Source organism: Bidens hawaiensis, unplaced genomic scaffold (assembly GCF_021521415.1).
Source record: "Bidens hawaiensis isolate Kalapana, Puna unplaced genomic scaffold, B.hawaiensis_p1.1 tig00026851_1, whole genome shotgun sequence".
Classification (NCBI taxonomy): Eukaryota; Viridiplantae; Streptophyta; class Magnoliopsida; order Asterales; family Asteraceae; genus Bidens; species Bidens hawaiensis.
In genome coordinates, this window is record NW_027494324.1 from 44,662 (window position 1) to 71,069 (window position 26,408).

General features: G+C 35.0%; 3 protein-coding genes and 1 pseudogene across 4 annotated transcripts; 2 read left to right on the forward strand and 2 right to left on the reverse strand.

The window, feature by feature from the left end:
- Positions 1–4,098: 4,098 nt before the first annotated feature.
- On the forward strand, positions 4,099–4,903 carry LOC143574123 (uncharacterized). The gene is made up of 2 exons (XM_077058831.1): positions 4,099–4,102; positions 4,389–4,903. Exons 1-2 carry the CDS (start codon positions 4,099–4,101, stop codon positions 4,901–4,903), a joined length of 519 nt encoding a protein of 172 aa, XP_076914946.1.
- Positions 4,904–9,416: 4,513 nt separating this feature from the next.
- On the reverse strand, positions 9,417–14,788 carry LOC143574124 (DEAD-box ATP-dependent RNA helicase 8-like; annotated as a pseudogene). The gene is made up of 10 exons (XR_013142536.1): positions 14,484–14,788; positions 13,807–13,909; positions 13,024–13,258; positions 12,713–12,951; positions 12,369–12,621; positions 11,614–11,794; positions 11,453–11,541; positions 11,309–11,382; positions 11,121–11,226; positions 9,417–9,650 (listed from the first exon to the last, which is right to left on the reverse strand). The product of XR_013142536.1 is annotated as a DEAD-box ATP-dependent RNA helicase 8-like (transcript).
- A 2,216-nt stretch (positions 14,789–17,004) lies between these two features.
- Positions 17,005–22,080, forward strand: LOC143574125 (uncharacterized). Its single transcript, XM_077058832.1, has 18 exons — positions 17,005–17,185; positions 17,441–17,679; positions 17,783–17,900; positions 18,054–18,161; positions 18,443–18,561; positions 18,656–18,730; positions 18,823–18,939; positions 19,063–19,135; positions 19,200–19,330; positions 19,414–19,578; positions 19,656–19,851; positions 19,921–19,992; positions 20,046–20,096; positions 20,192–20,217; positions 20,451–20,564; positions 20,986–21,519; positions 21,610–21,762; positions 22,027–22,080. The coding sequence occupies exons 1-18, from the start codon at positions 17,005–17,007 to the stop codon at positions 22,078–22,080; spliced, it is 2,526 nt and encodes an 841-aa protein (XP_076914947.1).
- Positions 22,081–22,993: 913 nt separating this feature from the next.
- On the reverse strand, positions 22,994–24,019 carry LOC143574126 (F-box/kelch-repeat protein At3g06240-like). Its single transcript, XM_077058833.1, has one exon. The coding sequence runs from the start codon at positions 24,017–24,019 to the stop codon at positions 22,994–22,996; it is 1,026 nt and encodes a 341-aa protein (XP_076914948.1).
- Positions 24,020–26,408: the final 2,389 nt, after the last annotated feature.

Sequence of the window (26,408 nt, forward strand, 5' to 3'; positions counted from 1 at the left end):
ATTCAATTGATTTGTTGAAGTCTAAAATGTTTTATGGGAGTCAGATGCACGTTGAGAAAGAATTTGTTTTAGCAAATATATGTTTTTACAAATATGGTATAGTACAATACGGTACGGTTTGGTATAATATTGTATAGTATAGTATATTTTAGTTTGAGATAACTTGTGTAATTCTTCGTCAATCTATATTGAATTAAATCTGGATAGAGATAGGCTAATTGCAAATGTTTACCCTTGGAACATCTACACCAATGGAGTCCATGGGAGGTCCACTTTGTGCGGACGTGAGGTGGTGGACCAGCTTGCGCTGTGGAGGATTCTAGCGAAGCATGGTCTGTAAATTCAAACCTACAACTAACATTTGGTGTGGTCCCCACTCTTAATTCTTCGCTCACACATATATTTATATATGTGATCGCAACAATGCGTATGAAAATTCTACCTACCAAATACTTACAACAAAAAAATAACCAATCTTTTTATTCAAACTCAATGTATTCACATTTAGTTTTTAAAAAGATTTGTTATATATGGATTCGCGGTTAAAATTAATGATTCCGAACACTATACATAGCTTATTGTGTAATTCGTCTATATGAATGAACCAAATGGATTAATAGGTTGTGAAGAATTATAATCGAGTTTTATAAACACGTAATAAATCTATTATCTGGGCATGACATAATTAACAAAAAGAAAGGATTAAAACATGTTAATTCAAACATGACATGCTTGATGTGTTATATCGTATCAATTTCGATTCATGTGACATATTTTAGTCGTCAAGTTGCTATATTACTGTACTTGCATTTCATTTTTTATAATTAAAGATTAACAAATGCAGCTTTAAAATTAAGGCATAATTATAATTTAAACAATAAAAAACTAATTAATTTAAGAGTGGAGAGTATTTAAATAAGAGAATCAGCCTACCTGCTACACTTGAAGACAGAAGCAACGTCATAAGCGCTAGATACCATCGTCCCATAGAATTTCAAGATCATCAACAGTCACAAAATTATTATTAGTTAATTATCAACTAGCTAAGAGTATCACATTGCTAGTACTATAGAGAATAACTTTTCATTCTATTTTATATTTTATGCATTTAATCTAAATCACTTCAACAATAATTTATATTTCTACATATTTTGTAGAATATGTGTTTTCTAACTACCGGTAAAATAAATAACACCGACTAGTTTATTCGTTGGTGATCACCGATAGGTAAGAAAAAACCGCATAAGCTAATTTTTCTAATAGTCCTGTGTTGATCCTTTGGAGATTTATATGAGAGAACTGATAGATTACCTGATACGTTAGGCTGCGTACTCCTCCATACTCGTTGCCTTTTTACTGCACTACTTCAAACAGTTGCTACATGTTTACCTATATGTTGTAATTCTTAATCAGCATATACAATTTTGCTACTTAATTCTGCACCATCTATGATTATACCCATCAGTACCGTGCTGTAATTTGACCTAATTGGCCTCAATTAGAACCCTAAATAAGCAAAATTGTCACCAGCAGCAAAAGTAAATCAGGTTACTATTTGATTATTACAAAGCATGATCAGATTCAATAATTATTTGATTATCATAACTTCGAACACAAAATACACAATCAAACAGTAGTAGGCACCGAGTGTGTAAACGTGTCGAGCCGAGCTCGAGCTCGGATTTTCAGTTGTTTTTTCAAGCTCAAGTTCGACTCGTTTATTATTCATTAATTAATTTTTATACAGTTTTAAGTTTTTTAGATATTTTGAGAAAATTTTAAACGGGCCTAACATCTTTTCGAGTTTGTGTAGTACCTTAAACGAGCCAAGCTCGCTCGAGTTCAACTGTTTGTAAAACTAGTTTGTTAATGTTTTGATTTTTGATGTCCATGCTTATTATCACATGGATTTATACATCTAGATCATTAGTGAACACTACGTGATAATATTTGGTTATAAAATGTTTGTTCATAAAATGCATTATTTATTCTAACATTGTGCGTAGCTGTTATAGTGTTGACTTAGACAATCTTGTAATTTAATAAATTTGACTCTTAGGCCATATCTATGTTGATTCATGTATAGGCAGTTTAATGGATAATCAGACACGCAAGGTAGTTGAACTTGTTCGAGCTAGACAATTGCAAGCAGCCCACCTGATTTGCTTATTGATGGCTTTCGTTGCACTACTTAGACTGCCAGCCAGAAAGCGTGCTAATTTACCTACTAGAGATGAAATTTTACAACGACGATGTGTACGAGAAGAAATGTTACACAACCTTTTAAATGGCGGTAAATGTCGTGACCTTATCCACATGAGTGAGAAAGCTTTTATGACATTATGTGGTATCCTAAAGAGTGCTGGTGGACTTCGACCTACTCAACGCATATTTGTTGAAGAGCAAGTTGCAAGTTTTTTACATATTGTAGGTAACGATTTGAGAAACCGGTTTACCTCTTGGTTATACCGGCGTTCGGCATCAACAACTAGTCGGTGCCTCCATAGGGTTTTGCAAGCGATTATATCATTAGACGGTCGCTACATCCAACAACCTAAAGGTGATATTGTCCCGAAAGAAATTCAAGAGAAAAAGAGATTTTATCCTTTTTTTAATGATTGTATCGGTGCGATTGACGGAACACATGTACGTGTCAAAGTACCTAATAAGGATGCCCCTAGATATCGTGGTCGTAAGGGATACCCGACAATAAATGTACTGGCTGCTTGTACATTTGATTTAAAATTTACGTATGTGCTAACTGGATGGGAGGGTACAGCATCCGACTCTAGAATTATAAAGAACGCATTTAGTAGATATGATAAGCTAGTTATTCCTACCGGTAATTTCTTAAACCGAATTTAATTAATTGTGTAATTATTTATTATAATACTAATTACAACTTGTTTCTAGGTAGATATTGTTTAGTAGACGCGGGTTTACCTCATACGAATACCCTAATGACACCATATAGAGGCGTTAGGTATCATTTGAAAGAGTACTCCACTCGTGCCCCTCAGAATGCAAAGGAGCTGTTTAACCTTCGTCATGCATCATTACGTAACGCAATTGAGCGAGCATTCGGTGTCCTAAAAAAGAGGTTTCCTATCATTAGAAGTACAACCGAACCATTTTACTCTTGCGAGACACAGTCTGACATCTTTTTGGCATGTTGTATTTTACACAACTTTTTACTTGAGGAAGATCGTGACATAGATCTTGAAGATGAGGTCATACAAGAGGTGCTAAATGGACCACAAGAGGAAGAACGTCATAATACAAGAGATGTACGTGAGGGAAAGTACCGAATATGAACAACTAAGGAACTCAATTGCAACTAACATGTGGACTAACTACATGATGTATCCAAACGCTGAAATAGATATGTCAAAGTAGTTTTAGAAAGATACTTTATAGTATTTCATATTTATTTTGTATTGAATGTTATGATTTCAGTTAATTGGTGATTTGGTTATTTTTTAATTACTTGTATGTGCATATAGTAATTTTATTTAGCATAAGCAATCATTTATATATTTACGTATGCAGAATTTTTTTATGTTACCATGTAGAAAGTCATAATGAGCAAACACGAAGCAACCGGAAAGAAGGAAACACTAAAGTGGACGGAAAATATGGATAACGCATTCATACAAGCTATGATGACACAAAAGGATAACGGAAATAGGGTTAATGGAAATTTTACCTCAAATGCATACTACAATATAGTTGAGGAGCTGAGCATAAAGTTTCAAATGAATGTATCAAAAAAACATTTGAAAAACCAATTAAAAACGTTGAAAGAACATTTTTCTAAATGGTACGATTTGTTTCGTGGAACGTCGTTGTGTGGATTCTCATGGAACTCAACTACTCAATTAATTGAAGCAGAGGATGAAGTCTGGGATAAATTAATATAGGTAATCCTTAATTTAACAGGTTTCTTCTGGTTATTTATGTGGTTATTTGGTTGGGGCGTAATAGGTTATCAAATGAGCATGAAGAGTTCTTATGTATTTTCAATTTAAATAAGATGTGTATACTGTCTTAAGAAAAAAATTAAAAGTAAGTCTTTTTTTGCTATTTTGTAAATGATAAATGGGTGAATTTGGCATGCATCCTTAACTCGGGTTCAAGCTTATCGTTCTTTCGGGTTGGTTGTTTTTAGGTTAGGTTATATCAGGTCTCGACTCACCTCAGGTCTGATTCGGTTCTGGTGCGGTTAAAAAACCCACCCCTACTTTAATTATATGCATGAATATTTTGCTTATCGTTTATAAAACTAATCATCTTGATTTTGTTAAACAGTCGAACCCTGAATCTAAAGCGTTGAAGACGAAGAAAGTATCAAACTTTAATGAAATGCTAGAACTTTTTGCGAAGGACAGGGGAATCCGGTGCACAAGCTGAAACTGCTAAAGAGAGAAATGCACGATTCCAAAAGAATGACAACGTTAACTTAGAAACTTTTCCAGAAGTGGATAATTTCTGTGCTGCAAATGATGTAATACTGGAAAGCCAATTTGATATTGACGATGATATTCAAGTGCTACATCCTACATCTTCTCTAGCTGAGCAACCATCAAGTGCGAAGAAATGCAAGACTAGAAAAAGAAAAGCTGAACAAGAAAATGAAGATTTAGCCTCTATGATTATGAATAATGTTGGTAGTGTGGCTAATGCTATTTTTGAAGGCAATAAAATACTAGACAGAGTTTATCATCGCGAGTACACGGGAGAGGAAATTTACAATGCATTGGAACCAATGGGTTTGGAACCCCGTGAAATAAGGAGGGCTTTAAGGTACTTGGTGGCCAACCAAGCAGATGCACAGGCGTTATTTAGTTGTCCTCCTCAGATACGGTTGGGCTTGCTAACAGATATGATGGATTCCGGTAACTAAATGAGTTTATGATGCGTTTATTTAGTTGAAGTTTTTATTTTTTCTTTTTAGTAACTTCGTACATTTATGACTATTTCTTTGTTGGGTATTTTACTATTTGGTTATGGATCTTGGGATTGTTTATGATTATGTGGAATTCTGTTTAGCAGTTAATCAAGTTCGGGTTTGTTTTGATCACTCAAGTTCGGGTCTGTTTTTGCAGTTTTATAACTTTGTCACATGTTATAATGGCAGCTACTTTGAGTTGTGTTTACAGAAAGAACTTGGTCTAATTATAGAAAACATATACAGGTCAAAAAGTTGCATCAGGGTATTTTAGTAAAGTACCAAAATTTGAATAATTTACCGCGTAAACATATTGTGTGTAGCTTGTTTGTTTTAACGCGCCGTGCCTGCTCTTGTATGCTAATTCAGGACAGATTTGTTTCATTCGAAACAAGTTAAACTATTTTGAATTCGGGTTTTATTCATAGTCTTGTGAAGTGGACATAGCTACTGTTAACGGGTCATTTTCATGGCTGAAAAATGGGTCACATCAGTTACGGGTAATTGTCAAGTTCGAGTTTGTTTTGATCACTCAAGTTCGGGGCTGTTTTTGCAGCTTTATATCTTTGTCACGTGTTACGATGGTAGCTACTTTTAGTTGTGTTTACATAAAGAACTTGGTCTAAATGTAGAGAACCTATACAGGTCAAAATATTGCATCAGGGGTATTTTAGTAAAGTACCAATATTTGATTAATTTACCGCGTAAACATATTGTGCGTAGGTTGTTTGTTTTAATGGGTTGTGCGCTGCTCTTATATGGTAATTCAGGACAGATTTGTTTTAGTTGAAACGAGTCAAACTAATTTGAATTCGGGTTTTATTCACACTCTCGTGAAGTGGACAAATAGCTACTGTTAACCGATCATTTTCATGGCTGAAAAACAGGTCAAGTCAGTTACGTGCTCAAATTTCTGCGTTTTTAACCAGAGGTATTTTACCAAGGGTATAATTTGTCGTTTATATACCAAAGTTATTTCAGGTATTGAAGTGAGTAGTTTAAGTACTTCTGATAACATGTCAAATGTGTCATGTGTTTGCTCGTTGCCTACGAATCATGGCTAAAACTAATCTGTTAACTTGATCAAATTGTTGCCATATAAGATTACCAAGATACAAACCTTTGAACCAGAATAACATATTTTAAATATGAACAGACCTGAGTCTGGTAAAATATGCCAGTTGACTCAGCCTTTGACTTTGACAAATTTTTAACCTGAGTACACTAAGACTATTTCTTAAACAACATTCTTGATCCACATTCTCATAGTGATTTCCAATTTATTTTTGATGATTTCTAAGTTGACTGTTCCTATTATAAGAAGCATATTGTGATTTTTTAGCAAAATGATGATCAGCATGTGAAATGACCCAGCTGCCACTGCAAACTAAACACCCGTATTTCTTTTGTATCAAACCATTAACATACAAGTTGACTTTGATCTAGGTGTTGAGATTGAGCACAAAGTATTGACTTTGCCTTGTGGATTATCTTTTGCTATTTTTTCCTCTTTCTATGCCACCTGAAAAGAAGAGTAAACCAACTCACGAGTCGAGTTTGAATTTTAGAAAAGTGCTTGAAACGAGCCAAGCTCGAGCTCGAGCCCGAGTCGAGTTGGAATTTTAGAAAAAGTGCTTGAAACGAGCCGAGTTTGAGTCCGAGTCGAGTTGGAATTTTAGAAAAAGTGCTTGAAACGAGCCGTGGAATTTTAGAAAAAGTGCTTGAAACAAGCCGAGCTCGAGCCCGAGTCGAGTTGGAATTTTAGAAAAAGTGCTTGAAACGAGCCGAGCTCGAGCCCGAGTCGAGTTGGAATTTTAGAAAAAAGTGCTTGAAACGAGCCGCGCTCGAGCCCGAGTCGAGTTGGAATTTTAGAAAAGGTGCTTGAAATGAGCCACGCTCGAGCCCTCGCAAGCCAAAATGTGCTCGGCTCGTTTATCTCACATATTTTTTGTTTTAGTTTTACTTAAATGATATAATAGTAATAAAACTCTTAATTGTTAAAAATCTTGATAAGGATTGCTTTTATATATTCATGAAATTATTTTGATATGTTATCACATGTAAATTTTATTTTAGTTCTAAAAGAGGTATATTAGTAAAATCGTAACTTTCTTTTCTTTTCTTCCTGATTCAGGAACATGTAAAATGTTAAATTTTCTTTCCTTTCTTTTCATTTTCATTAAACTCTGGAACACCAAATAAAACCAAATTTTTTCCTTTTATTTTGTTTCTTTTCTCTCCTAATTTCATTTCTTTTCTTTTCTCTTCTTAAATGTAACTCGGGAACACAACTTTCCTTGCATATGGCTATATATATTTAGTCAGTAGTTTGTTTTGAGGTTGTAAGCATAAATGAATTAAAAACATTGTCTAAAAACTGTCTTTTCTCTTTAATATTGTTTTCTTTCGTTAACTGACTGATCGAAGAGAATAATTATCGGCGTTTGTCAAACATTAACATGGAGATTAGATTCATAAGATTCTGTTTTTTTATACACGCGCGGTGCTTATGAAGCCTTCACCCACGATCTTGTTTTCATTAAGCGAACCGACAATTTTTTTTTTATAATTGAAATTCGTTGATTTATATTGTCATACTTTTTTTTTATTCCTTTTCTCGTTTTTCTCTCTTTAAGAGCATTCTCAGCCCATCCACTATAATTATGTGAGGAGAATTTGTAAATTATAGGGTGAGATTTTAAGTGGTTGTAAGTGTAAATTATAGTGTGGAGAGAAAATAGTAGTGATTTTTTGTAAATTTGGGGTAAAGGTAGTGAATTTGTAAATTATATGGTGCAGAGAGAAAACTGTAATAATAAAAGTATAAAAAAATATTATTTAATTAAACTGTAGAGGGAAATATAGTGTTATTTAGTGTAATTATAAGGATGGGGGATGAGCTGGGAATGCTCTTAGAGGGTGGCAAAGGGGAAGTTTCCTTATGGCCCGGATGGCACCGGCTTCCTATTTTTTTCGTGTTTTTCTTTAAAATTTTTATACTTATTGAGTCCCCACCACCTCACCCCACAAGTGTTTTTTGTCCAAGCTTTACCACTAGTATGTGACAAAAACCTGTTTTATGAGAAAACGAATAAGAGCTATTTGATGGGTTTTTACTATTGTAGCAAAAATAATCGGTACTTTAATATTTATGCCACATTTTTTTATATAATTTTATTTCTATTTTTGAAACCGGGGAAACTTTTTAAGCAAGGACTAGCAAGACACTAGTTAGAAAGAAAAAATAATTACATAGCCGGCGATAAGGTGGTTGTTTATTAAACGAGTTGAAGCTAGATGGAAGAAATTTTGAAGATATTTAATACTAGTAGCGACACTTAAGAGTGTCTGAAATTGTTTTGGTGACACTAAGAAACTTATTGTTGTACATGATCATCATCATAGGAAGGTATTTGTAACATTGATAAGTAATCTATTAAATGCTTAATGATAGTGCGTTATTGTTAGCGACAATCATTGTTCAACATGTAATTCCGGCCTATGCCAGACCATCTTAGCCCCAACACTTGAAATGCAAATCAATCTCACTCAGCGGCAAGGTGATTGACGCTTAGGATAGGATCGGATGGCGACAAACATTGGTCGTGTTGGTGCTAACCAGTTTCGAAAAGTCATGATTTAGCTAGTTTTATAAGAGTCCCGTTGGTGGTATTTTCAAGTGGATTAACTTGAAAATACCACCAACGGGACTCTTATAAAACTAGCTAAATCATGACTTTTCGAAACTGGTTAGCACCAACACGACCAATGTTTGTCGCCATCCGATCCTATCCTAAGCGTCAATCACCTTGCCGCTGAGTGAGATTGATTTACATTTCAAGTGTTGGGGCTAAGATGGTCTGGCATAGGCCGGAATTACATGTTGAACAATGATTGTCGCTAACAATAACGCACAATCGTAAAAATATATACTGATATTTGTTTACAAAAATGTCTTATTATCATACATTTCTATCCAAACCAAATTTAAAGTTTTCTAAAAATGGTCAACCTATTTTGCTTATTTTACCAGGCTTAGTCAAGCATATTGGTATATGTTGGTGATATATTACTCGTTCGTTCAATACATAACTAACTTAAAGGAAACTAAATAAACATTTATGCATATTGTTTTAACTATAACCTATAAAATGGTTATATAACAGCATAAGTATCTCTTTTGCCCCACTTTATACAGCTGAGCCGCATTACGTATAATTAATACGGTTGTCAACTTAAAATTGGTTTATACACGATAAGATATTAAGATTAACAATCGGTGACGGCTATGACGTCTCAAATATCGTTTATATTGCCTAGCTACTAATGAGAATCATTTCAAAAAAGTCAAGAAACATATACTGTTAATGTGAAAAAAGATCAAATACGGAAGTTTCAAGTTCATACCAACATAAACTGTGAAAAAAAAAATACTCAGCAAGAGGTTTTTCCTTCTTTTTTTTTTGGTTTTTTTTTCTTTTTTTTAGTTTTTGTGAAATGCAGAACAAACTACATGAGTACATGCTATTCACCACAATCAGCTACAACTAGCATAACAGATTCTAAACTAAAAGGAGAGGTGCGAAAAAGATCCTAACATTTGTAAACCGGTTGTGTTGAATTGCTGTAATTCTCTATCCCATGTTTCATGAACCAGCAACTCCTTTCTTCATGTTGATTCAAAAATCGAAATGTTTTAAATCTGCAGAGTTCACTGAAATAAGGTAATTTGTTAAATTGATCACAAAACACTAGAAATATATGAAGTAGAATTAATACAACTCAGAGGGGTCAAGCACAACATGTAATAAAAACAGCAGCATCTCATTTCTATAAATTTTTATCACACCCTTGTTAAGTAATTCCAAGTGTTTATAAAATTCAGATATAATTTAACATATATGTACAACCTAAAAAGATATATGCACAGCATCCTAAGCTATACCTAGAGGCATCGTTTAACTATGAATTGCACCTTAAATTCAGATATTGAGAGAACAAATTTAGGTAGTTAGAGAACATGTATTGTTGTCATCCTTCACTTAAGCTCTTCAAAATTTCATCATCATCATCATCATCATCATCATCATCATCGTACTCAGTATATCCCACCAATAGCAATGCTATGGTAGGGTCTGAGGAGGGTAAGATGTAGATAGCCTTACCTCTATCCCATAGGGATATAGAGACTGCTTCCGGTGAGACCCCCGGCTCGATAGTAGTTTTGCATCAAGCCTTGGACATAAGGCACATAGCACTCAATCATCGGGACACCGGCTGATTGGTGCATGTGCCCTTGTCTTTCGGCTATCAACGCCACCACATGATGCCTGATTAACCTTCCGTCACTTTTAACGTTATTTTCATGAGATTAGTAAAATAATGTCAAAATTAGTGCAATTTTACTTTTGCCCACCTGAGGGTTCACGCATATATACATTATATGCGCGCACCGCAAGCAGGGCGTAAGCTCTTCAAAATTTCATTATGTTAAATCAACTCATTTTAAGTTTTCTATCTTTAAATGTTGTAATGTTGTGTTAAGCGTATGTGATGCTATTATAACCATAAAAGTTCTCGCAAGCCACGTATTTGGTACAAACTACGAACCACGAGACTGCGTGCATTTCTATTGAACTTGGCGCGCGCGCGCACACACACACACACACATATTGTAATGTTCAATTAATTAAACTAAGTTTTTAGAGTAGACATGGTTCTAAGCCCATCGGTAACCCTTCATTTCTGGTGCTACAAACTTAGTCTTAGCAGATTTGTTCAATGAGGGTTGATAAAATGTTAAAGCGTACACTTATATTTTTTAAAAAGATAGTAATAGTGTAATACTGTTTCAAACATTAATAATTTTTTTTTCAAACATATAGCAACTGTTTTTAATATGCTAAACACAAAAAAGAAATTAAAAAATAAAATCAGCTTAAGTGGTTAAAGTAACCAAACCGGTTTTAATTGATCAATAATTTGGTTTCGATGACTAGTTTACCCAAATGGGTAAGGAAAATTCTTAAACCAGGATTTTACCAATTTAGCCGAGATTTTTACCCAACAGACCCATATTGACACCTCTATTGAACATTGACACGTGCAATATTATGAGCATTTAGTGTCAATTACCACACATTACAAGAAGCACATAAGATAACCAACTTACTAACCATTTCAAAGCAAATTCCATGAGTCATCGGCAATAGATAGCTTGATCAATTTGAGGAGGAATTTGTTTTATCTCAGTTCCCAACTCCTGTTCAATTCTATACCTGTAAAATAGCACAAAGACATAAATTACGAATACTGGAAAGTATACAATGACATGTCACTTGGAAATATCAGACTGCATACAAGTTAAAGCGGTCTTCGTAAGTTATCAAATTCACAGCCAAACCCAAATGTCCAAACCTTCCGGACCGACCCACCTACAATCACAACACCAATACTTCACTTCATAACATTAGCTCAAGCATGTTAATTTGTTTAAAAACATACCCTATGCAAATACGTCTCGGCATTCCTAGGAAAATCAAAATTGATAACAACATTGACCGCTTGTATATCTATACCCCTTGTGAATAGATCTGTTATAACAGAAACAAAATTAGTTATTCCTGTTTTTTTAAATAAATTTTTAGTAACATTTTAACATGTACCTGTACAAACAAGATTTCTGCATGCTCCATTACGGAAGTCATGGAACACTCGATTACGGTGATCTTGCAACATTTTAGCATGAATATAAAAGCAAGAATAGCCTAGCTCTGTAATCTTCTTGGCTAATAGCTCTACACGGTTCACAGAGTTGCAGAAAATAATGGATTGGTTTATTTGCAGCTGCACATAAACCATCAAATAATGAAGCTTGTAGATGGTATATTTCAAAAAGAAAGAAGAAAAAGATGTTCTAGTTGCAAGTAGGCATGTAAACGAACCAAACGTTCAGCAGACAGTTCGTGAACCGTATGGCGGAAAGTTCGTTTATTTTATATACAAATGAGCATGAAAAAATTTTTTGTTCATTTAGTTAAATGAATGAATGAACACATATATCGTTCGTTCATTTATGTTCATTAAAGTTTTTCTAAGTTTGTTTGTTTACAATTTAAAATTTTTTGGCCCATTGCACAGTTTAGTTTTAACAACCTTTTAGGTACAACACATTGTTCTCCACATTACTTTTAACTGGTTTTAGCTCAGTTATGTTCGTTCGCTTATATTGTTGAAGAATGAAGATCAACGAACACGAACATGTTGACTTCCTTAACAAATGAACACGAACAAAAAAATCCCATATGTTTAAATGCTCATGTTCGATCGTTTGTTTGGTTAAAGTACGAACAAACACGAACATGCTTTGTTCATGTTCGTTTGGTTCGTTTACAAGTCAATTTGTGAGTTGTGACCAAACCTTTGAGAAAAGTGTGTTGAGGCAGTGAACCTTTTGTCTTTCTTCTACAAAAGCATAGTATTGTGTGATACCTTTAAGGGTAAGCTCATCCATTAAGTTTACAACATACGGTTTTTTTCAGGTATCTGTCTTTGAAATCTTTGACAGTAACAGGAAATGTTGCTGAAAACATTAAAATTTGTCGGTTCGCAGGAAGAAAACTGATTAGCTCCTCCACAGACGGTTGAAACTCAGGAGATAATAACTTATCAGCCTGAAATATAAAAGAACTAAAGTCAGAACCAAATAACCAAACAGTAATTACTAAAGTAAACTGAGAGAATGTTATTATTAAATATTGATACCTCATCCATAACGAGCATTGCACAGTCATTAAGTTTGCAAATTCCTTTTTTGGTAAGATCAAGAATTCGTCCAGGAGTACCAACGAGTAAATGAACGGGTTGATATAAACGCATGATGTCATCTTTTAAGCTTGTTCCTCCAGTTGTGACCATTACTTGAATTTGTAAATGCTTTCCAAGTTCCTTGCAAACTTGTGATGTTTGAAGAGCTAATTCTCTGGTTGGAACCAGAATCACAACTGTATATATTATTGACACCATAAGTTAGCAATTATATCATTTGCAGGTATTAAAGACATGTAAATAATAACCTTGGATAACATTGTTGTCTGTATCAATTTTCTCAAGAGCGGGAATGCAAAAGGCTGCGGTTTTCCCGGTTCCGTTTTTAGCTCTCGCGAGAATATCACTACCGGTTAAAGCAATCGGAATACTTTCTTCTTGTATAGGAGAAGGTCTTTCAAAACCCTTTTCATAGATTCCCATAAGTAGCTCTCGTTTCAAGAAGTAATCCTCAAATTCATTTCCTTTTGTAGCTGTGACATCCTGTATAGTAAAATACAGAAAAAAATATGATCATCTACTATCATAATACATGACACAAATTAACAGACTAACAGACTAGAGTATAAAAAAACTGTCAAAAGATAGTAAATACTTCATCTCATAAAGTGATTCATCTTCAATTTTTGGAATATCCCACAGTAATCAAAAGTTTTATTTTCAAGATTCTAACTTAAAGTTAGATATTTGCCCTTCATCATTAAAACTGTATTTGCGTCATCCACTATAAGAGTCGACTGCCACTAATACAGAATAACAATGACTCTTATTATGCTTTTGATTTTCTCTAAAAAGACGAAACATGTATGCTCGACCATCCATTTTGTAGGTTTGTGAGGTTGCGTTACTTTTTTTAGTCAGATGATACAGCCCTTGCTATTAACAACACGGTAGCATAATGACAATCATAAACAACAGATATGCTATTTACTATACACAGAAAATGAAAAAGGTAATAAAACAAGCTCCAGAAAGGATCTATTATTATTATTAAGCAGCACATCACATAATGTCAGCTGTCGCATGCATACCTCAGTCTTGTAACGATTATCCGCTGCCGGTATGTTTAACTGTGCCTTCCAATCTTGAGAACTAAAACCACAAAACGGATAAATAAATAAGTAAATAACTTCACTGCCAGTTTACAAATAGTTTAAACCACAACATAGACATGTATGCAAACATTACAGAATTAAAGTAAAGAGAGAACTTCAGTTTCTCACGCACCAAAAGAACGTAGAGTCAGTCAAGATAATTCTCGGAAACAACATCTTAATTTCCTAACTCCTAAGGGTCCTTGGTAGCTATTGAGCATTGTTTAGGTCTAAAAACTTCATAAATTTTCCTCAATCAAATTAAAAACACAAAAAACATATGCATCTACAAAAAATTTTGTCACTCAAGGCGCAAAATATGTCTAGAAACGCATATATTGGGCCTCGCCTGGAAAATGGGCCTAGGTGCAAGAAGAGAGGGGTTTTAATAACTAACTATGATTATTCTATCAGATTTTTCACACTAGCAATGCCAGGTGAACCTGTAAACCTACCAACCACTGATTTTATACTATATCATCATATCAATATATCATATCACAGCATTAAAAAATACAAACAAACCTAACTATGCACATTAAAGCCAAGCGTTGCAGTTTGAAGAACAAGAAACAAGTAAATATTTGTAAATAATATGGAATTCGAAATTTGACCTAGAATCTACTACGCTGGCTTCCGACTGCACAGTTTTTTCGACTTCATAATTGATATTATTATTATTATTATTATTTGCAGTAGAAGAACCAGGGGCGTTAGGGTTGAGCTTTTGCCACTGTTGCCTCTGATTGTAGTGCTGTTGATTTGGCGGCAGGTAGTGTGACTGGTGTTGTTGAAATTGATTTGGATTACGGTGGTGGTAATTAGGGTTAGCTTGGAAATGACTACCACCACCGCCGCGGGGGTTGTTTCCGATACCGAGAGGATACCGGCGATTGTTGCCGTCGTTATTGTTGTTCATCGGAAGATGATGATTATTGTTTGTGTAGTGAAGGAGGTTTTGGGTTGTTTGAAGGAGAATCGGGTGGGTGCGGAGTGAGCGATGCGTATAGTGTGTAAAACTCTTTGACGGCGACAGCACTAGCTAGATTAATTAATATATAAACAATTTTTTTTTTTTGAAAGAACCAACTATTGAGGGATTCCCGGATAAAACCTGACCCTCACGCCCGCCAAACGGCATGACAACAATGAGTCGGTAAAACCGGGTGAGATCAGGACTCGAACCATGGCAATCCAGGATCATCCCTCATATCTCCCATATAAATTAGTGATAGTGAGTTTTGAACCCCTACCTCTCAACAGTAGAGTGAGTTCCAATTTATCTCATCCAATCCAAAACAAATGAATAAATATATAATAAAATTCAAATAATTAAAATGCTAAATTGTTAATGATTGGTTGAAAGGAGTTTTTTTTTTTTTTTTGTTATAGTCTTCATCGTTCTCTGTGTCTCTAGCCTTCCTCTATTGTAATATTGATGAACGTCATCTTATTCTTTAAATTTTCGATGGTTTTAAGTTTTTTCTTTTCAATATAATATTGGAATATAATTTATGTATTTTCCTTTCAATGCTTAGGGAAGATTGTTGGAAGTTATGTGATGTCCATCTAGATAGAATGCTAGAATAGAGTTATTGAGGAAAACGTAAGTCGTGATTCATAAAAGTTAAGTTCGTCTATGAAGACCAACTGAGCGATCACCAAAGCTACCTTCAAAGGTCTTAAAAGACGCCCAAAGACAAAGCTCTAGTGACAAATAGATGTCATAGCATCAAGAATTATGCTTCTACACCTTGCTCGGACACAAAAATAGATATTTGAGCATTGGGACCTTTGCTTCTACATCCTTGCTTGTTGTCCACATTGCACTAGCAATTGTAACCAAACTTTCTATTTTTCTAGTGTTTCAATTATTATAGCATATTCTTGTCTCTTGAGGTTAATCATTATATTTTTGTATTGTTATCTTTCTTGTAAATAAAAAATACACTCTCTTTTTCTCGTAGTTGATAGTTTGATTTATCATTCCGCACAAGTTAACTCTGGTTGAAATCACTAACTGCATCACTTGCCGTTCAAGCAACCTATAAGGGACCAATGACGATGTTGATCCATGAAGTAGTTTTAAAAGTGAGTCTTGTCTTGTCCGATAGTTAGTCTACACATATATCAGTGAATTTGGTTATTTGGGTAAGCAATAAAGTTAATACTAGTAGTAGCAGCTTCGAACAACGGTAACCGGTTGTTAACAACTACTTAGGCATAAGTGACAAGTTGTACAATCACCGGTAACAAAAATTACCAAGATATTGATGATGGTGTTTCTAATAATGGTTTTATTCACTGGATAAATGCCGACATTTATAACGTACAACCACCAACTGAAAACGTTGTAATGGCTCTCCAATATGAAAGGATAGTCTTTAGTCTAATTCTGATAAACATTGCATTTTCATAACAAAACTCACATATTTATTCTTGCTTCTTTTATGAACTATGTGTGAAAGTAATCACATCACGATTCATATAGTTATCGAGACCTTATGATCGAAATACAAAACTCACATCTTTCGTATCCTGAATGCCGGGAAAAGGGTTTATATATATACATATTTTGTTTTCAATAAGGAAGTAAAATGATATTTTATACTCTTTTAACGTAACATATGAAAATACACAAATAGCAAACGTGTTTGTTGGTTGTAGATGTAATTTTGAGAAGAAGCGTCCTATGCATATTATTTTTTTACCGTGCAAAGTTTCCTTGTCAGTAAAAAACGCTTGGAAGAAGCACATGCACATGCAGATCCTTGCAATGGAAATTGATAGAGTCATCAATCGATCGATCGATCGATCATGTTTTGGCATCGAAATCTGATACCAGATTCCGGCAAGTCTTAACCTTCATATATTCGATCGCAATTTTGTCCTTCATTTGTAACCCTAACCTAATTCTATTATTATGTTTACAAATTAAGCCCCAAATTGATTACTGCGTTAATCTTTATTAATGTGAATAATAGTTAATTAGTGAATGAATCTGAATTTATCGGATTATGTTAACCTCGAAACAGTTAAATAATTAGAACTGAATCCAGATGAATGTATGCAGATGAACAATGATTAATGCATGCTTATAATGTTTTGGAATATAGATATTGAAGATACTTGATCATGGCCGATCAGCATAATTCTGATGATCATGCAAGTACAAATAAACAATCTGATGATGGTGTAAGTGGTATAGCTGATGTTGCTCTTGATAGTTCGAAAGCAAAAGGTACCGTTGCAGATAAGCCTTCTGATAAAGATGACAGAGTAGCTGAAGTTGCAGTTGAAACTTTGAAACAAAAAGGTGCTGTAGACTATTAATTATTAAATATAGATTATTAATTTAAGGGGCATTTACATATTTCCCCTTCCTAAACTATGAAATTACATATTTCCCCAAACCATGCTTAAAGAGCATTGTACATTTTGCATTAAAAACTTGTATTTTGGGGAAATATGTAATTTCAAAGGGTTAGGAATGGGAAATATGTAAAAATTCCTTAATTTATTACCAGTCGTTATTATTCATAATTATGGTTTAGTTGTGTTGTTTACACAGACAAACAGTCAGATAAAGATGAAACTATAGCCGAAGTTGCTCGTGTTGCGGATGAACAATCAGATAAAGGTGAGATAATAGCTGAAGTTGCACTTGAAAGTTTAAAATCAAAAGGTGTTGAGGATAAGCACTCGGATGAAGGTCAAAGTCGAGCTGAATCAATGGCTTCTGGATCGACGGTGGAGATTAATATCAAGACGTTAGATTCACAGTTACATAACTTCATTGTCGACAAAAATGTATTGTATATATACCATCCCACTCCTCTTATTTGGTACTTAATTTGTTATCCCTGTTTGCTAGTTTTAAATGTTTCCTTTTTTGCACATATAAAAAAATCAGATGCCAGTTTCAAAATTCAAGGAGAGTATAGCTAGTGAAGTTGGTCTTTCGGTGGATCAACAGCGGTTGATCTTTAGAGGCAAGGTGTTGAAAGATGAAGACCCTCTTTCCGAATATCGTATCCTAATATTATGTTACATATTCATTATTAAATCTTAAGATTGATGACTCTTATGAGTGTTTCTAACCATTTTCATAACAGGTTACAATAACAACTTTTTTAATTTGTTTTTCATAAATCATATCAGTAGTTTCCCTTGATAGTTTATAGATGTCGAAAGCGGGCATACACTGCATCTAGTGGCTAGACAACCATCTGAATTTCAACCCTCATCTGGCTCCCCCAATGCGGAGACAACTGCAAGAAGCAGCAATGCAGGTGAATTTTGGTGATACCTTAAGAAAACAAATGAACATATTAGTTTGATGGATTTTTCTTGTGCATAACATACACATTTGCAATTAAAAAATATAAACTTTAAAAAAATATAAACCGTTGATCAAAAAGGTATACTATTTATGTCTATTCCTTTTGCCTCTCGCAATAATATACTGCTCTGTAATGAACCTCACCCTATATGTTTACACACATACATGTGATGACGTATGCATTACACTGTTTAATTTTCCAGAAAGTTAAACTTATGATTTTCGTCCTAGGACAAGATGATAATGGTACCGGTACACGTCCTCGTGTCGGGCATGTTTCACATAGTGTAGTTCTTGGGACGTTTGGTGTTGGAGAGCAAGACGAAGGCGGCACTCCAGATGTAAATCAGGTTCTCGTTTCTTCAAAATTGTTGTCTATAAAGCGAACATTAATGTGCTTTATGGTGTAATATTATAGTTTAAAATCTTTTTTTCTCGTTCAAGGTGATTGGGGCGGTTCTTAATTTCTTTGGACAAGGCCTAGTTGCTGGTGGTGGTGCTGCACAACCGCATATGCAGGTGAGTTGTGTTCTTTCTTAGTTTCATGATGAGTTGTGTGCATTTAAATGGTATTATAACTTGATATATGTTGACTGTCTACTTGTTTACAGTTTAGTATTCCTGTGCAAGTTGCACATGGAAATGAAACCGTAAACCAGTCCCAGCCTAGAAGTCCTAGTCAATCAATCCTCGTGGAAGCAGTGCCAGCTGTACCTACACTTGCTACGGTAGTAAACACGTTTTGAACTGTCTTATATTATGCTAATTTTTTCGTGGGAGAATTTCGATATCCCATACATTATCTGTATTTTCTACGCAGCCTTACTTGGTATATGTTTACTCACCTGCAGCCAATTCCCGAGTCGTTGCACACGCTTTCTGAGTTTATGAACCACATGGACCGCACATTATCTCAAAACAGAAGTAAGAGTTATTAATTTCTTATTAACTTAACTATACAATCTTTATATTGTTTTATGACCTTTAGATAGTACGGAAGGCGTCCCATCTGTAGAACTACCCACCAATGCTCGTGGCTTGCCATCATTATCAGCTTTGGCAGTTGTTATGCGACAAGCACAACGTCTTCTTAGTGGGCCCGCTGTTGATTCTTTATCTGTACTTACCTTTCTCTAAACCATGGTATAATTAACATATATCTAATGATAGTTAGATTAAAATTTTATTATGCAATTTTGTAGCATATAGCAAGAAGGCTAGAGGAAGCGGAGGGTGTTAGTGATGCCACAATGAGAACCGAGATTCAAACCGAAGCAATGCGGTCTGGGCTTGCTATGCAACATTTGGGTGCTCTTTTGTTAGAGTTAGGTCGTACAATGCTGACACTGCGAATTGGGCAGTCACACGTATGTTATTAGATATTTCTTGAATGATATAGTTTCATAAATATTATTGTTTACAAGTACTTATGTAAACATTTCAGGCTGAATCTTCTGTAAACGCGGGGCCTGCTGTTTACATATCTCCTTCCGGTCCTAATCCTATTATGGTTCAACCGTTTCCTCTGCAAACTAATTCTCTCTTTAGTGGTGATGCTAATCCTGCATTGAACCATGGGCTTTTTGGTCCTGTTGGAATTGGAGCGGGTCAACGAAACCTTAACATACATATCCATCCTGGTCAGTAACTAAAACCTAACCACTACATATGTTATCATGGTATTTTTCTTATACCATTCATTTTAATAGGTCCAAGGGCAACTAATGTCGAATCAAACCTAGGAGAGCATGCTAACATAAACCGTAAGTTTTCTATTACTTGTTTTTATAAAAAGGAAAACTATTTTTGTTTTACAAGAAACTTTTGATAATAGTTACCAGAGGAGCTGGTGATAACATGAGAAGTGGAAACCAGAGTTCTGTTGGTATGTTTATGTTTTATAATTAATATGTTAAGTTTTAAAATTTTTAATTAATTTAGTTTGTGAATTTGTGTTGAAGTTTGTTTTTTTTCAACTAGGCCAAGCAGATGGTGGTCTTCCAGAGGTTCGGACAGTACGTTTATATGTTTGTTGCTAGATGTGGTAGTTTTGGTCCGTGGTCGATTTGGGTTATCTTTTATCTCAAACATGTTAACTTAAAAAAATTAGCTAAAAGGAAAAGTATTATTTTATAATTCAAAATTTTAGATTGGTTTTTAAATGGGTAAAGTGTATATGGGCCAACCTGACCCGATTTTGACCCATTAGCCACAATTACCAGAATGCCACTTATAACAGGATGCAGGAGCTAGTAGCACAAGAATGAAATCGCTAAGTGAAACAGAAGGTGGTTCTTCATCCAGTCGAAGCAGCATTCCCCTAGGACTTGGTCCGGGAGGTTTACAACCAAAGGTAGGCCCGTGTTCCATTTCTATTTGTAAAAATCAAATTTTCGGTTCGATTTCGGTTTTGCTATCAAGCAGAAACTGAGCCGAACAAAATAAATGATTTTAAGTAACTTATAAGGAATTAATAAATGGCGTGGGCCAAAAATTTTGGTCCAAATGTGTAATAATCATTTACATTTTAGTTAACAAAAATTAGTCCCAAAGTTGCATACCCAAAGTCTATATTTTGGGCCTCTTTTTCGACCACCCCAAATTTTTAAACCCAAATGGTTAACTAAAAAAATTCAAGCCGAATTTCGGTTTCTGGTTCGGTTTGAGCCCAAAACGGGAGCCAATGACAGCTCTAATTATCAGCTTTTCGTTGCTATGCAATTGTTTAGACAAGTAATATATACACTAAAATTGTCTACAAAATGTGATATTAGAGACGACATCGACAGACAAATAGTGGCGGCGCTTCTACTTCATTTGCTAATCAAAACCAACCATCTGCTGGCGGCCAGTTGGATCCCGCCGCCATCATGAATCAAATTATGCAAAATCACGCTTTAAATAATATTTTGGCTGGTGCTTCCAATCAAAACGGGCCCGGATCTCAAGACTTTTTTAGGAATATAATGGGTCAACTCACTCAAAACCCGGAAATGATGAACTCTGTCAATCAGCTTGCTCAACAGATGGATGGTAATCAAGATGTAAATAGTATGTTGGCGGGCATGGGTGGGCCCGGTGGAGGTGGCAGTGGCAGTGGCAACCTTGATATGTCAAGTTTGGTTCAACAAATGATGCCATTTGTTTCTCAAGCTCTCAGTAGTGGGAGTTCAAGTTCAAGTTCAAGTTCAAATCCAAATCCAATTCCCAATAAGCTTCAACCGGCACCTTCTAGAAAGGGTTCGCTTAGTCGACGTTTCAGTAGTGTAAAGAGTATGAATAAAAACGAAAGAAAGAGTGAATTTCAGGTTGTTCTAAAACCTCGTAAATCATTTCATTGATTCATGGCTTGTGTTGATGTTATTGGACTGATGCGGTGAACTGGTTCATGTATGTAGATGAACCTTGAAAACGCAGCCCAGAAAATAATGGAACATTACCCGCCTGTAGAAGTATTCTCGTCAGTGGTTCAAACTGCTGCTGCTTTACGCAACGACGTTTATGATGAAAATGCTATCAACGCGTTGTGTATGGAAGAGGAGCTTGCTCAGGTTAGTATTGTGACTATTGTCACTTCCCATTAACAAGGTAGCATGTTTGGCCCGTATACTTGTGAGGGGTCAACTTGAGATGCCTTGTCTAAAGCGGGCCAAATGGGTTGAAAGAAAGTCGATTAAACTTTACTTTTAATGCATACAACCTCCTAAATCATAAGATTAATGTTGGTTTTGTAGTAATATTGTTTTCGTAACGTGATCAACACAACGGACATAAGCATTTGTGAGTCAACTCACTACTTGTATGTGGATTTGCAGGAATTTAATGAAATGTTGAAGCGGGATATTTCCGAAGGCTACAGTAGACTATGATCATTGCAATTCCTTTTCCTCCTTTTTTATTACCAGTTTCTTTTGGGTTTTGGATGTTTTCCGTTGATGAGGTAGGGGATCCTTGTAAGGAGCAACCCGGGGTGATATTGGTTGAAGAAATTATTGCATTTTTGATAAATTCTGTTGGTGTTACCAATCTTAGTGTTTTTGTGTTAGGTTTTATAGCGAGTCTAACATACAAAATAGTTTTTAAATAAAGTGGAAACGAGGGAGACGGGTCTAAAGTCAACGAAAATGTATTTTTTAGCGCGTAAAACTTTCTAAATCGTTTTAACTATATAATAAAAAATACAAATGTTGTATTTAACATTTATTTAGTTAGACTCAAAACCCTGAAATGATGCATGTGATCAATAAAGTTGTTTGCTGCTAAGAATGGTGGCCTTGATATGTCCATTATAATCGGTGTCATCTTTTTTTTTCCACATGCTATAAATCGTTCATGCTCAAGTTCAAATTTACTAGAACACGAACTGCATGAGTTATCGTCTTGTTATAGTGGTGGGCAAGCATCAATGCTTTGTCAATGGATTGCTAGATTTGTAAAGTAACAAGTTAGTTTTTTGAACACCAATTGTTTATGAAAGGTCTGACTGACTTAAACAAACAGTTAAACTTGTGATATAATTAATGTTCATGGAGTTGAACTCTAGTAATATCAGTTTTTAGATTTATACAATTAAACTCCTAGACTTGGATATTTTTAAGAACGATTTAATGCGATACGATCACAGATAAACAAAGGATGTAACATCTCACAATCTCACAAACATGGCAGGATATATCAAGTTCTAAACAACAGGTAAGAATATTTCCATCATAGCATGTTCAAACCAACATTGTAACAAAGATTATATCAAGTTTATACACCAACACCGGACTCGCAAGCCTTTCAACACGTACATATACCTCTAACTTCAAAAGTCTCGGTATTTAAACGTCTACACAACCGTCCTTCAACGTCATACACCAACATCTCCTTGTCGCCCACAACCACAACTTCGCCATTCTCATAAAAAACCACCGTTCGATCAACCACAACAGCACCGATTCCATCAAGTACAATCTTCGTCCAAGATCCCACCACCCCATACTCCTTCATCACCCAAACATCACCTTCCACAAACACCGCAAGCCTTTCACCCAAAACAAGTTTCATCCCATTCTTAACCTCAACATCCGCATCATTACAACACTCGGGTAACGCCACTTCACTAAGCGTCTCATCGCTTAAACTAAAAGCAACAATTACACGTAAATCTTCTTCGCAATCTTTAATACCAATCCAATGAAGAAACCCATTAACGAACACACCCGGATAACTCTTACCATAAGTATGATCATAACGAAACCGACATGCCTGCCGCCATTCATCCGTCTTAAGGCTATAAACATGCACAAAAATATTCTCAACATCATTAACAAACTCATCACTATTATAAAACAAGACGGTAACAACCTTGTAATCATCCATCACAGAATCATAACCAAACCCAGACACAATATCAATCTCCCTCATCTCATCAACAATATCGAAACCCGACTCCGGTACTTCAAAAAACAATTTTTTACTAGGGTTTAAAACAATTAACCTATGGCCACCGTCCACGTCATAACCGGACACCAGAACCAAGCCATTGCAAGAGCCATGAAACGTAAACATGTCGACATGAGGGTTGAATGTTAATTCAAGTTGGGTTGGTGTAAGTGTGGGTGGTTCTTGATGGTAATTAAATGGGAGAGTGTAAAGTGATTTGTTGTGTTTGTGGTTTAAGATGAAATGTTTAGGGTTTTGATGGGTGTTGATGAATTCGGATTGTGATAATCGGAAACCCTCTGAAAGGCGTTTGAAGCGGCTGAGGGGTTTGGCGGGAAGATGGCGTAGAGTTTGAGTGGTGATTTCAGGTCTGGCCGCCATTGTTGACCTTGACAAAGACAATTGAATTTGGGTTTGGGTGGAAATTGAGGAGAAAGTGGTAATGTATTAAAGAAAGTGAAAGTCAACTTAAACCGTTGGCTGGTAACTGGTAAATTGAGGAGAAAGTGGTAATGTATTAAAGGTGGTGACTTGGATGATTAATCGGCAACCTTTTGTTAAATTTTGTAAATTATTTTTATTATTATTAAACTTATTTATTTATTTACTAGGCTATTGTTCGTGTACGATACGGGTGAAAATATAAAAATCTCCTAACAAACACATATAATTTTAAATGACAAGATAATTTGTAGTATACTTTTTGGGTCGGCAACGTGATATTTATTACGTACGTAACTTAAATACATAAATAAATGTAATGTAAAATCTTAGAAACATGAAAAAACCCTATAATATATTTCACAAATAAATGTTGTAATAAATACTGCAAATAAACAATATAGAACTTAAGAACTTAGCATAAGAAATTATATTGTCAAAAAGATAACTAAAACTTATCATGTCGGCCATCCTTACGAAGCATCATGCCGAAAAATACGTGCACGTTATATAAAAACTATAACGTAATTGGATTTAGGCGAATTGGTTAAACATTTATAATGGACCAAAAAATTGATGTCTATTGTACCGAGAAAAATAAACTAATGCGGTGTTAATATCTGTAGAAAATAATATAGTTCTAAAAATTCATAACTTTAATAGGAATATCTAAACAATATACTTTAAAATTTTAATAGTTATTATTAATCACATTCACTTAAAATAAGCATAATAATATAATTGGATTTAGGTTTGTGACATTTATTACATCTTATATTACACTTTTATTTATTACATGCTAACAAAAACAACCAAGGTTGAATTTTTGATACACAATAATCAATGTGATTGACTAAAGACTCTATGAGTTAATATTTTATTTAATTATTTAATTCCACAATTATTAACATTAATATATGAGTTGAATTGTTTACTTTTGAATTATTTGATTACCAAGAAAATATGAAAAGTCTTGGTATGTATGGAAACTATACTGATGAACTAATAGATAATGTCATTTGTTCAAAAAGTCTATTGTTTTAATAATATAGGTAGATTACAAATGTTATATTGTAGCTCAACTGGTAGTCGGCCTTCGGGCCGCGAGTTTTCACCGGAATTGAATATGGTAGACTATCTAATGTTTTTGTGACTGTGGGCATATGTGATCGTCTTTTGCATTATTACCCAAGTAGTCGGCCTTTATTCTTGATCGTTTAACAATAAAAAAAAGCAATTGGAAAAGGAGTGTATTTAATTCAGTATATAGTTTTACACTTATACTTGCCGCACCATCTCCTTTTTTTTCAACAAATAATACCCTATGAAACGATATATTTATAATGATTTGTGTGCTTTTTATTTTTTTTTGGAACGACTAACTAAGTAACGCCGGGTACTCCGTACGCGGCTTCTATTGGCTAAAGGTAGCCCGAGCCGGCCACGAGTTCAGACGGACGGAGCCCCTAGCGGTCCACCTATTGAGGGATTCCCCGGACAAAACCCGACCCCCACGCCCGCCAAACGGCATGACAGTGAGGAGCCGGTAAAACCGGGTGAGATCAGGGCTCGAACCCTGGCTCCCTCATATCTCTCATATAAATTGGTGATAGTGAAGTTTGAACCTCCTACCTCTCACTAGTAAAGTGAATGCTCTACCATTAAGTCACATCCAATTTATAATGATTTGTGTGCTAGTTTGTATATTTTACGTTATTATTTTTTTCATATTCTTTATTCATGTATTTTATTTTTATTTTATGTTTGCTATTTTAACGCTTAATTCTTATTTTTTGTTTAGAAAAATCAAAACCCACACAAACATAAATAGATGTACATATATTATAATAGCATATTATACATGCTTACAAAGTGATTAGAATAAAGGTATATTGGTTTTTAACAATCCCAACTATTGCCTTTTGGTCACTGCTGGTCCCGACTAATGAATTAACTACTAATGGTCCCAACTTTTAAAGTATTTGTTCATAACGGTCCGCGACTAACAGAATCCTAACGTCGTTAGTTTCAGGTCGCCGGAAAAACGGTTTTGGCCGGAAAACTCAATTTTTTTTTCTCGAAAACTCAACATTTTCGTCCCAAACATCTTGGTAACTTCGTATCAGACCTTTAGGAACAGTTTTCTAGTAAAAGCCTCAATTATTGAGGTCGCCGGAAACCCTAGAACCATCGTTGAAATCGGTTTATGGTGCTCAAGTGGTGGTAGTTGGGTAGCGGTGAGTCAATTGGCGGTGGTTGCGGTGTTCATGTGGTGTGTTCCGGCAACAAATTTGAATTTTCCAGCCAAAAACGTTTTCCCGACGACCTG

What these genes read in the sequence shown, in the direction of transcription:
- LOC143574126 (XM_077058833.1), bottom strand. Translation starts at nt 24,019, where the DNA reads ATGGCGGCCAGACCTGAAATCACCACTCAAACTCTACGCCATCTTCCC.
- LOC143574125 (XM_077058832.1), top strand. Translation starts at nt 17,005, where the DNA reads ATGGCCGATCAGCATAATTCTGATGATCATGCAAGTACAAATAAACAA. An exon ending in AGACCCTCTTTCCGAATATC is followed by an intron (nt 17,901 to 18,053) that starts GTATCCTAATAT and finishes GATAGTTTATAG; the next exon opens with ATGTCGAAAGCGGGCATACA. An exon ending in CCGTAAGTTTTCTATTACTT is followed by an intron (nt 19,993 to 20,045) that starts GTTTTTATAAAA and finishes TTTTGATAATAG; the next exon opens with TTACCAGAGGAGCTGGTGAT.